Source organism: Alligator mississippiensis, chromosome 14 (genome assembly GCF_030867095.1).
Source record: "Alligator mississippiensis isolate rAllMis1 chromosome 14, rAllMis1, whole genome shotgun sequence".
Classification (NCBI taxonomy): domain Eukaryota; kingdom Metazoa; phylum Chordata; order Crocodylia; family Alligatoridae; genus Alligator; species Alligator mississippiensis.
The window spans coordinates 1102845-1114151 of record NC_081837.1 but is presented as its reverse complement, the minus strand read 5'-3'; the positions used below and the strand labels follow the sequence as shown (position 1 = coordinate 1114151).

General features: G+C 68.7%; 3 protein-coding genes and 2 non-coding genes across 6 annotated transcripts; 2 read left to right on the top strand and 3 right to left on the bottom strand.

Annotated features, from left to right (window-relative positions):
• The first annotated feature begins 119 nt into the window (after positions 1-119).
• TLCD1 (TLC domain containing 1) lies at positions 120-1503 on the top strand. 2 transcript variants are annotated; one of them, XM_059717603.1, is made up of 4 exons: positions 120-259; positions 554-636; positions 714-796; positions 889-1503. In XM_059717603.1, exons 1-4 carry the CDS (start codon positions 135-137, stop codon positions 1276-1278), a joined length of 681 nt encoding a protein of 226 aa, XP_059573586.1. In that variant the 5' UTR covers positions 120-134; the 3' UTR covers positions 1279-1503. The 2 variants fall into 2 exon arrangements, with proteins under 2 accessions (XP_059573586.1, XP_014465259.3); XM_014609773.3 differs by lacking the exon at positions 120-259 and adding an exon at positions 266-487.
• A 3470-nt stretch (positions 1504-4973) lies between these two features.
• RPL23A (ribosomal protein L23a) lies at positions 4974-7323 on the bottom strand. The gene is made up of 5 exons (XM_059717006.1): positions 7215-7323; positions 6631-6811; positions 6182-6358; positions 5869-5938; positions 4974-5039 (listed from the first exon to the last, which is right to left on the bottom strand). The coding sequence occupies exons 1-5, from the start codon at positions 7237-7239 to the stop codon at positions 5025-5027; spliced, it is 468 nt and encodes a 155-aa protein (XP_059572989.1). The 5' UTR covers positions 7240-7323; the 3' UTR covers positions 4974-5024.
• On the bottom strand, positions 6007-6072 carry LOC132245270 (small nucleolar RNA SNORD42). Its single transcript, XR_009457094.1, has one exon. It is a non-coding gene; the product is annotated as a small nucleolar RNA SNORD42 (small nucleolar RNA).
• On the bottom strand, positions 6439-6508 carry LOC132245271 (small nucleolar RNA Z17). Its single transcript, XR_009457095.1, has one exon. It is a non-coding gene; the product is annotated as a small nucleolar RNA Z17 (small nucleolar RNA).
• A 1013-nt stretch (positions 7324-8336) lies between the features above and the next one.
• RAB34 (RAB34, member RAS oncogene family) lies at positions 8337-11302 on the top strand. The gene is made up of 10 exons (XM_014604771.3): positions 8337-8452; positions 8616-8707; positions 9279-9344; positions 9587-9688; positions 9768-9832; positions 9909-9960; positions 10088-10169; positions 10318-10408; positions 10539-10646; positions 10812-11302. The coding sequence occupies exons 1-10, from the start codon at positions 8399-8401 to the stop codon at positions 10877-10879; spliced, it is 780 nt and encodes a 259-aa protein (XP_014460257.2). The 5' UTR covers positions 8337-8398; the 3' UTR covers positions 10880-11302.
• The last annotated feature ends 5 nt before the right edge of the window (positions 11303-11307 follow it).

The window sequence follows — 11307 nt, the reverse complement described above, 5'->3', positions numbered from 1 at the left end:
GAGGGTTGTGGGCAGAGCCTAGGGGCAGGGGGCGGGGCCAGGCGGGCGGAGCCAATGAGCGAAGCGGCTGCAGGAGGGGAAGGAGGCTGTGGGCGGAGCCACGGCGCAGGGGGCGGGGCCAGGCGGAGCCGCCAATGAGCGCAGCGGCTGCAGGCGGGGGCGGAGCCGAGGCGCGGGGGCGGGGCGGCGTCGGCGCACGTGGGCCGGGCCGTGCCGGGGCGGGGGCGGGAGCGGGAGCCGGAGCCGGCGCAGCGGCAGGGTCGGGCATGGCCCCGGGCTGGGGCTGGGGCTGGGGCTGGGGCTCGGGCTGCGGCTCGGCCGCGCTGGTGCTGGGCTCGGTGCTGCTGTTCCGCGCGCTGCAGCGGGCGCTCGGCCGCCTGCCGCTGCCCGCCCACGTGCGCGGGGACCGGACGCGGACCTGGCGCTGGCGCAACCTGCTCGTGTCGTTCGCGCACTCGGTGCTGAGCGGGCCCTGGGCCGTGCTGGCGTGAGTGCCCCCCGCCCCGGCCGCCGCCCGGTGCCCCGGCGCCGCTCACGCGCCCTGTCCCCGCAGCGTGCTGCAGGCCCCCGAGATGCTGACGGACATCGAGCGGCCCTGGTCCGCCTCGGGCCACGTCCTCGTCTGCTTCTCCGCAGGTAGGCCGGCCGGGCTGGGCCCGGGCCAGGGGGGGCCGTGGCCGGCGCCGACCGGCCTCACCTCCCTCCCCCCGCAGCCTACTTCATCCACGACTCGCTGGACATCGTGCTGAGCCGCCAGGCCCGCGCGTCCTGGGAGTACCTGGTGCACCACGCCATGGCAAGTACCCGCCCGCCCCGCTCCCGGGCCGGGGGTCGCGCTGCCCGCCCGCGCGCCCCTGCCCCAGCCTCAGCCTCCCCTGTCGCCCCCAGGCCATCTCCGCCTTCCTGTCGGGCACCTTCCAGCGCCGGTTCCTGGGCGCGGGGCTGCTGTCGCTCTTCGTGGAGGTGAGCAACATCTTCCTGACCATCCGCATGCTGCTGAAGCTCAGCAACGTCCCGGCGCCCGTGCTGTACCGCGTCAACAAGTACGTCAACCTGGTGATGTACTTCCTCTTCCGCCTGGCGCCCCAGGCCTACCTGAGCTGGTGCTTCCTGCGCCGCGTGGAGCAGCGCGGCCTGGGCGCCTTCCTCACCGTCAACCTCTGCCTGCTCAACGTCATGATCCTCACGTACTTCTCCCGCCTGCTGCGCTCCGACTTCTTCCCGCACTGGCGCAAGCGCCCCGGGGCGGGCGGCGAGAAGAAGTTCCTCGCGGAGTGAGCGCGGCCGGGGCCGGCCGGGGGCTCGCACACGCGTCCGCACCGACGTGCCTTGGGGCCGGGGCAGCCGCGGGCTCTGCCTTGGGGCCTCGCCGCCCTGCCCCGCGCGCCCGCCGGGCTCCCCGCGGGGCTGGGCAGGTGCGGAGGGTCTGCATCCCGGGGCTGGGGGAAGGGGGTCTCCTGCACCCGGGGGTGTTGCACACATTAAACACGGTTGTTCACCGCTCCTGCGGCAGCTCTCGTGTGTCCTTTCCCGGGGCCGTCGCCGAGCCGGCGGGGAGAAGGTACGAGGGCAGGAAGTGCTGGGGGGCGGCCAGGGCAGGACTCTGCCCGTCTGCTCTGCGCTCCAGCCCTGGCAGCGGGGCACGTGGCCGTCACTTTGCGGCCCACCAGTCCCAAGGCAAGGTCTCTCCCTGCAGTCCTCCCCCAGGCCCGTCTCCCCGCCCCACGCTGACCGGCCCAGGACAGAGGCCCCCTAGGGCTCCTGGGCGTGGGGCACGCTCCCGCCATGGCCCCGCTGGGTGTGGTCGGCTCTTAGGGCGGCCAGGGCCGAGCAGCAGAGCTGAGGAACCAGTTCAGCAGCTGCCACCTCCTGCCCATCCACCCACAGCAGCGAGGTGCCTGCATCAGGCTCAGCTCCAGGCAAAAGCAGCCCTGGGTTTGCTGTGCACTCACCTGCTTCCCTGCGTCTTGAGCCCGGCCGGGTGCCCCAGACCTACCCCGGTGCCGAAACGCAGCTGGTTCCCCGCTCCTGCTGCAGGTGGGCCCAGGGCCGGGTTTGCGCGAGGGCAGAGGGGTGCTGTCTGCGAGGGGAGCCCACAGCACTTGCAGCCGTGGGCTCCTGGGCTGTCCTGAGCGACCCAGCTGCTCTGGACACGCAGTCGCTGCCCTGGGGGACGTGTGCTTTGGGCAGCTCATCTGCGCTCTGCCTGGGACTGTACGGGTGCTCTGGGCTCTGCCCCTGGGTGAGCCAGAGGGGCTTCTTGGAACAACTTGGGGCTCCCGGGGGGGGGGGGGGGTGTGAGACCCCTGGGGTGACCTAGGTGGGTCCCGGGGTGCGCCTGCCCCCATCATTGCGGGCTGCCGGGAGTGAGGACTGGCTGTGGGGGAGGGGGGTGGCCCTGGCAGCGAGGCTGGGAGCGCCTGGGCTACCCCACGTGCATGGCGGGTTCCCAAAGCACTGACAGAGGCAGCTTTGTGCATGCTGTACCTGCTCCGCTGCCCGGCCTGGCAGGGCCCCACAGGGGGGGAGGCCCTCTGTTGCTAGCTGGGCGTGGAGGATGGTGTCCGCCTGTCTGAGAGGCAGGTGGAGGTGTGAGCGGCCCGTCTTCACCTTGCCCTCACCCCAGAGCCCCTTGCCCTACTCCTGTGAGCAGGGCTGGGAGCGGTGGCAGGAGGCCAGGGGGTCAGCGGCAGAGCGCCGTGCAGTCACATGCTCTGCCCAGCCACCGGAGCAGGCACCACTGCCTTTGTGTACACATCCTCTTGCACAATGCGGCTCCGCAGGCTCCTTCCCTGCGAGGCTGTGGCCAGCATGCCAAGTGGGCAGAGCAGCACGGGGCAGCCTGGGAGCTTGTGCTGCACCAGGCTCTGGGCACAGCCAGCAAGTGCAGCACCATGCCAATGCCCTGAGTGCAGGGGGCTCCCCAGGTGCCTCCCTTCCACCAGCTCCATGCCCCCCTTGGTACTAATGCTCTGCCAGGGCCATGACAGCCAGGCCCAGCTCAAGCTAAGCCATACATACCAGGCCTCGGCCTTGGGACAGCAGCCCTGGCCCCAGCCCTTCAACTTCCGCTGCCCCGAAGGTTTGTTAGCCAACTCAGCCCCAGGAGAGCTGCTCCGAGGCCTTTGGACCTTGGAGCAATAACAAGCACTGGCTTTGGAACAGATGCCAGGGCTGGTGAACTTGGCCACCACTGCACCAAGCCAGCCTCACACCGCCCAGGCTCCAGGGCCAGGACCACAGCCCCTGCACACCCAGCTGCAGGAGCTTGGATGGGAGGAGTCGCACAGCCAGCCCCTCTCCAGGACACAGCTGCTGGATCAGCAGGAACAGCCCACAGCAGTTTCCAGCCAGGCCTGCAGTTCCCCCCGGTATAGAGAAGTGGTAGCTGAGGCCTCTGCCAGGGCCGGGATGAGCGCGCACAATCCTGGAGCTCCTCCACTCACAGCCCTTTGCCCCCATTACATGAAGGATGTCTCACAGCAGGATCTTCTTCCCCCACATGCCAGATCGCTTCAGGGAGCATCCCAGGGTACCTGCCCCCTGCCCGCACAGACAGAGCCCTGCGGCGTGAAATGCCTGCACCTGCACGCCTGGCACCAGGGCCGCCAACACTGGGAGCTTCTGACAGCTGCAGAGCAAAGGCAGCCTTTGAAGGCATGTCTGGACAGGCGTCACGCAGGACCCATCTCACTCGGGAATGGTTACTGCCCGAAGGTCCTCGGGCACCGGCTGCCAGGAAAGCAGTCCCAAGGACACGCGGCTCATTTGCAGCAGGACAGTTTCAGAAGCCTGCCCAGCAGCCTGGGACACCCTGGAGAAGCACAGCATCCAGCTGCCAGGGCACAGGGGCAAGCAGTCCCAGAGGCCAGGCCTCTTGTGAAGGCTGCCGTGCAGCTGGCCCCAGCTTACAGGGGAAGTCCAGCCTTCCCCAGCTGCATGCTTGTGCACTGTCGAGCAGCCCTTGGCTTCCACCTCCTGTTCATGCCCTTGAAGAAGCTGGCTTCATATAAGGAGATCTGCGAATCCCTAACCCTAATCCCCCACTTCCTGCTAGCAACAGGAGCTGGGCTGAAAGCTGCCAGCACACAGGCCTGGGGCCCAGCTGGGGGCCTGTGCTAGCACGCTGCCCTGAGCCTCAGTGAAGTTGGGCCCTGCCTGGGGAGAACAGAGGTGGCCCTGGAGGAAGGTGACCCACTGGCTTGCTCACTAGGGCATGGTGCCTCCCAAAACACATGAGCTTTGAAAGGCTCCAAGATCTTCCTCCAGCTTCTGCTCCAAGGACCAGCAGCAGCTGATGGGGAGCCACTGGCCAGGGCAGAAGCACTGCAATAACCTGCCATTCTGCAAAGGTCCCTCACCCGGCACGCTGTGGGCAGACCAGGGCAGCAGCAACAGCCGGCCAAGGTGTCGGAGCAGCCCAGTGCATCCGCTTGTGAAGCGCCCACACGCAGATGTTGGGGGGGGGTCTGGCTGAGACCAAGGGTTAGGTGGGAACAGCACCGCACAGTTCTGTTAACTTAAACCTTTCCCCTTCCAAAAAGAGACCCCCCTGCCTTTCACAGCATCGACTCATAGTCAGAATAACACAGTAGTATAATGAATGGATAGACTTTGGCAAACCTAGCCAGGCAAAAACTGGAGCAGAAGGAACAGCCAAATGTGGGACAGGCAGGGCAGAAACAGCAGTCACCTAAGGGCCTGGGCAACCTGGAAAGGGCTGGCAACTTCACCCACGGGCACTGCTTCCCCAGCTTGGTGCCATCACTCCCCTGCAGAGCAGCTCCTGCAAACCCCGCAGGCAGCAGCCCCTTCTGCCTCCCCTGACCCAGCTTTGGGGCCTGCACATCTCCCCTGATCCCTCTGCGATTTGGCTTGACCGCACTGAAACAGCCCAGGCACCAGCCTGCCCTCCACCCCGGGGCCTCTGCTGCGAGGTGAGGTCGCTCAGTCACGAGGCGAGAGCCTGCCTGTGGTTTTGCAGAGTTTATTAGCTCCTCTGTACAGCTCTTGGTGGGCGCCGCTTAGATGATTCCAATCTGAAAGGAAGCACAAGGGGTGACATTAGTGCGCTGCCTGGGCACAAGGGGCCCCCACGCACCTCCCCGGAGAAGTTCAAGCCCTGGGCAAACAGCCTTCCTCCATGGCATGCCAGGTGCCCCCAAGCATACCGCTGCTACCCTCGCAGAGCGCCTCCTTATGCAAACATTTCCCACGCAGCATCCCACGATGCTCAACCTCCAGCTACTCAAATACGTTACACATCCACTCCTCTCCATCTCACCCTACGCAGCCAAAGGGGCATGCCCCCGTCTCTCTGGCGCTATACATACAGCTTCTCCCTATGCCAGAAGCACAGGATTCCCACGCCCTCCTGGCGAACCTCTAGGCTTCGTGTTTCAGTGTTTGCTGGAAGTTACTCGAGCATCGTTCCCTTTCTCTAAGGGCAGCTAGAGAGACAGGCTGGTCCTTGCCAGCAGCACTATGCAGCAGTTATCAGAAGGGCAAGGAAGTTACTCCTCCAGCTGCAAGTGCTGGGAAAATTTAGACAAGCAAGGGGTGGTTACACAGCAAGGGGCCCGGGCCCCACTGCCCTCCTCCTCAAGGCCCTGGATTGCAAGTGGTCAGAGCCCCACACGGGTAGGCCTGCGCTGTGTGTGAACTCCAGCTTTGCTGGGTATCCTTAGCTCAATCCAGGGAAACATCCACATGAATTAACTCTTACAACTCTGCCCAGCGACGAAGGCTGCCCAAAGCCCGTCAGAAACCCGGCTCAAGGAGGCAGGCCGGCCACTCCCTTCATGCACACCATGGGCCACAGCAGACCCCGTCACCACCAAACCGTGGACACAACAGCATCATCCTCACCTTGTTGGCTACATCCAGCGCGTCGTAGTCTGGAGCGAGACGAACGTAAGCCTTCTTCTCGCCGTCGGGCCTAGAACAGGGGAAGACGCGTCAGTGCCCGCAGCCACGGCTGTCCCTCCGGCTGTACCGCACTGCCTTGTGCATCAGTGGTTCCTTTGAGCACATCACGGGACTCAGCTGTGATCTAGTTCACATCACCTGCACAAGGCACGGCCCTTCGCTGCTGCTCCCCCGCTCCGCGCACCCCGACATGTTAAAGGGCTTAAGCCCCGACCTGGCCGCCCACCCTCCCAGCCCCCGCCCAGCCTCGCACCGGATCAACGTGTTGACTTTGGCCACGTCGATGTCGTACAGCTTCTTGACGGCCTGCTTGATCTGGTGCTTGTTGGCTTTGACGTCCACGATGAAGACCAGCGTGTTGTTATCCTCGATCTTCTTCATGGCCGACTCCGTGGTCAGCGGGAACTTGATGATGGCATAGTGGTCCAGCCTGTTGGAAAGGCCGGTTAGAAAGGGCGGACGGCGCGCCCACAGGGCCCGCGCCGTCGCGCCGGCGGCTGGGGAGCTCGGGGTACATCAGTCGCTCAAGCTGCAATCACGAGATCTCAGGCTTTGGTCGCGTGTAATCATCACCTGTACCCCCGGCGTCCCGTGCCGAGGCGTTACGCGAGCACGGTCCCGCTGCCCCCTCCAAGGCAACGAGGACGTCGCGCTGCGACCCCCGCGCGCCCGCCCCAAACCCCGGCGTCAGCGCGGCCGTACTTGTTCCTCCGCGGCGCGCTCTTCCGGGGGTACTTGGGCTGGCGCCGCAGCCGCAGGGTCTTGGGCCGGCGGAAGGTGGGAGACGTGCGGATCTTCTTCTTCTTGTGGCTGTGCACGCCTTTCAAGACGGCCTTCTTCGCCTTCAGGGCCTTGGACTTCGCCTCCGTCTTGGCGGGGACGGCTGCCGGAGCACAGCGGGGTCAGGGGCGGCGTTGCCCCCCCCCCACCTGCCATGCGGGCCTGATCCTGACCTCAATCCTGGCCCTGACCATGCGGGCCCGATCCCGCCACGTGATTCTGATCCCGGCCCCAGATCCCCCCACGTGGGCCTGACCCCCACCCCCACCCCACGAGGTCCCGATCCTGGCCCCAGCTCCAACCCGCCCCCCCACCGCGTGTGGGCCCGATCCCGGCTTCAAATCCCCCACGTGGGCCCGACCCTGGCCCCAGTCCTGCCACGTGGGCCCAACTCCGGCGCCAGCCCCCCCCCCCCCCCGTGGGCTCGACCCTGGCCCCAGCTCCAGCCCCCCCCGTGGGCCCGATCCTGCCATGCGGGCCCGCCGCGCGGAGGCGCCGCTCCTCACCCTCCTTCTTGGCCTTCGGCGCCATCTTGGGGAAGGAGGCGAAAGGGGCTGGCGCGGCCGCCTGGCACGGGCTTATGGCCGGGCCGCTCTCGCGAGAGGACGCGGGGCGGGGCCGCGAGAGCGCGCGGGGGCCGCCGGGAGGTGGAGTTGTCCGAGGGGGAGGCCGGAAGGCGCTGGAGCATGCGCAGAGCGGCCGGGGGCGTGCGCCCTCTAGGGGCAGCGCGGGGCGTTGCAGGGGCAGGGCTGCGAGCGCGGAGCTCCCCGTGTCCTGCACCGTGCACCGTGTCCTGTCCAACGCTCGTGTGTGCACCGTGTGCCGGCCGTGTCCTGCTCAATGCTCGTGCATGCACCGTGTGCCGGCCGTGTCCATGTCCTGCACCGTGCACCGTGTCCTGTCCAATGCTCGTGCGTGCATCGTGTGCCGGCCGTGTCCATGTCCTGCACCGTGCACCGTGTCCTGTCCAATGCTCGTGCGTGCATCGTGTGCCGGCCGTGTCCATGTCCTGCACCGTGCACCGTGTCGTGTCCAATGCTCATGTGTGCACCGTGTGCCGGCCGTGTCCATGTCCTGCACCGTGCACCGTGTCCTGCCCAACGCTCGTGCGTGCATCGTGTGCCGGCCGTGTCCATGTCCTGCACCGTGCACCGTGTCGTGTCCAATGCTCGTGCACGCACCGTGTGCCGGCCGTGTCCATGTCCTGCACCGTGCACCGTGTCCTGCCCAATGCTCGTGCACGCACCGTGTGCCGGCTGTGTCCGTGTCCTGAACGTGCCCAGCGTCCGGGCCGTGCTCTGCCCATGCACCGTGTCCTGCACCGTGCACCGCGTCCGAGCCGTGCCCCGCGCCCCGCGCCAGGCACTGTGTCCCGGGCCGTTCCCTGTGTCCCGCACCGTGTCCCGTGCCGTGCCGTGCCGTGCCCGTAGCCCGCGGAAGAAGCGGGTGCGAGCGGAGCGGGCCGGCCCGCGGGGGTCGCAGTCGGGGCGCGCAGCAGCTGGCGGGCGGGGGGCGTCCGGGCTGTCCGGGGCCCGGGTTCCCGCCCGCCGGGCCGGGCCGGGCCGGGCCGGGCCGGGGCCGCCCCTTGCCCGCGCATCCCCGGGGCTGTCCCGGCGCCGGGCCCCGCCCCCGCCCCGCCCGCCCGCCCGCCCGCAGGAGCCCGGCGCGGGACGCGCCCGTCGGGCGGACGATGAGCGTGCTGGCCCCGGTCAGGAGGGACCGCGTCGTGGCCGAGCTGCCCCAGGTGAGCCCCGCGGGCCGGGGTGGGTGGGTGGGGGCCCCTCTGCAGCGCCCGCATCCCTGCCCCGTGCCCCGCAGCGCCCGCACCCGCCCGCCCGCCCCGGGGTGGTGGCACCGGGCGAGCCGCGGGCACTGCCCTCCCTGCCCCTGCCCCTGCCCCGTTGCAGTGCTTCAGGAAGGAGGCCGCCCTGCACGCGCGCACCGCTTTCCACCCCAGCGTGACCAGCGCCTGCCAGGAGCAGCGGACGGGCACCGTGGGGTAAGTGTGCCCCGCACGCACAGACGGGGCGGGCGGGCAGGCGGGCATGCGTGCCCCGACGGCGCCAAGCGCCAGCATCCAGGGCCGCTGGCCTGGGCCGCCTCCGAGGCCCCGCAGCCGGGGCGCAGGCGGGCAGCCGGGGCCTGCGTGCGGAGCAGGCCTGCGGCTTCGTCACGGAGCAGGAATGCAGGGAGGAGGGAGCGGGGTCCTGGATTGGCTTGTGGCTCAGGGAGTCTCAGGAAAGCGCCTCCCTCTGGGCCCGGCTCCTGAGCTGGGAGGAAGAAAGGCTGGGGGGATAATCTGCAGGGGAGCAGCAGGGCCCGGCGGGGGCACCGGCTTAGCCAGGGCCGCGCCAGGCAGATGGTCAGACCCTCCTGCCGCAGCCACGTGGCAGCGAGCGGCTCTGCCTGCTGCGCGGTTTTGCCCGGGGGCTGCCCTGGGCCCACGCCGGGGCTGCGATCCAGGGGCAGTGCAGTCTGGGGGGAGGGAAGGGAGCTGGCACTGTGCTGCCGGGCCCCGCGGCAGGGCCCGGGACAGGAGCGAGGGTGGACGTGCCGCCTCTGCCTGGCAGGTTCAAGATCTCCAAGATCATCGTGGTGGGAGACCTGTCGGTGGGCAAGACCTGCCTCATCAACCGGTGCGTGCGGCCTCGGGCGGGCTCTGGGGTATCCACAAGGCCTGCTTGCCCTGGGAGGCCACGCGGGACAGCACCTAGGCTGCCTCCCCCCACCCATGCGGGGCTGGTGCCCGCAGCAGCCTGGGGCTCGGGCTCCCCAGGTGCTGCCTTAGTGCCCAGCGGGACGTCCCGACCTGGCAGCCCCCGGCGCTGGCTGGCCCCAGGGAGGCGTCCAGCTGAGCCCCTCCGCGCTCCGGCCCCAGGTTCTGCAAGGACACGTTCGACAAGAACTACAAGGCGACCATCGGGGTGGACTTCGAGATGGAGCGCTTCGAGGTGCTGGGCGTCCCCTTCAGCCTGCAGCTGTGAGTATGCACCCCCTCCTGCCCACGCCCGCGCCTGCGCCCGCGCCCGGCCCCGCTGACCCCTGCCCTCTGCCCCCAGCTGGGACACGGCCGGCCAGGAGAGGTTCAAGTGCATCGCGTCCACCTACTACCGCGGCGCGCAAGGTGAGGGACTGGGGCTGCGCGGGCGAGCATGCCCCGGGACCCGTGCCCCTCTCACCCCCTCTCGCTCCCCTCCCAGCCATCGTGATCGTGTTCGACGTCAACAACGTGGCGTCTCTGGAGCACACCAGGTACGGGGCGGGGAGGGCTGCTGGGACCGGCACCTTGGGCGACTGTTTCCCCGGGGCCGGCAGAGCTCAGCCGTGAGCCCGGGCTGGCAGAAGCCCCCGCGCCCAGGCCACGGCTCCCTCCCCGCAGGCAGTGGCTGGCTGATGCCCTCAAGGAGAACGACCCTGCCAACGTCCTGCTCTTCCTGGTGGGCTCCAAGAAGGACCTGAGCGTGAGTGCGGGTCCCCTGAGGGCCCTGCCCGGGCATGGACTGGGGGGCTCAGGGCCGAGCCAGCCCCATGATGCCATCGCCCTCCCCCTGGCTGGGTGCACGCGGGGCTGGCCCCAGACTCCCGCTCACGCCCCGTCCCCTCCGGCAGCCGCCCGCGCGGTACAGCCTGGCGGAGAAGGACGCTCTCAAGGTGGCCCAGGAGATGCGGGCTGAGTACTGGGCCGTCTCCTCCCTCACAGGTCAGCTCTCACCGCAGGGGCACCCGGGGGGAGGCTGGGCTGGGCCGTGCCCCCCGGCTGGCAGCACTGGGGGCAGGGGAGCGGGGTCCGTGCCGGGAGGGCGGTCACCAAGCTGCGGTCCCGCCGGCAGGGGAGAACGTGAGGGAGTTCTTCTTCCGCGTGGCGGCGCTGACCTTCGAGAGCAGCGTGCTGGCCGAGCTGGAGAGGAGCAGCGCCAGGAAGATCGGGGACGTCGTCCGTGAGTATCCGGGTCCTGGGCCTGCGGGCAGGCTCCTCCACTGCCGTACACTGGGGAGCAGCACGCTGCTTGCGGCTTCTCCGGGCGCGCAGGGCTGAGGCGCCCCGTGCCAGCCAGGCGGGGTGGGGGGTGCCCCTGCAGCGACCCGCACCTGCTGTCTCCTAGGGATCAGCAGCAACGACAGCGACGTGTACCTGACAGCGCAGGGGAAGAAACCCAAGTGCTGCCGCTGACGGGCCGTGCCAGCCCCCCGCAGCTCCGTGCCCCTACCAAAGAGCTGTGGCCTGGGCACGGGGGCACTGCTGGCCCGGAGAAACGCCTCCCCCGGGCTCATGGGACCTGAGCCTGCCCGGCAAGCACAGCTGGGCAGGCCGCGGCTCGGTGCCTGCCCCTGCCTGGCACGGACAGCTGCCTGCACCTCCGTGGCCTCTCCGTGTCCCCCTGTGCTGCTCCTGGCGCGGGGAAAGGCTGCCCTGGCCTCTCCCATGGCTGCTGGGGAAGCCCAGCCTGGGACCGCGGGCCAAGCTGAGCCAGGAGGTGCTTAGAGGGGCCGGGGCCAACGCCCCTGGGCACAGCTCCAGCCTATTTCCTATGCAAATTAGCATGTCATTAGCAGGCTTCCTGGCCTCCTCTCTTAATAAAGTCTTTTATTATTATTTAA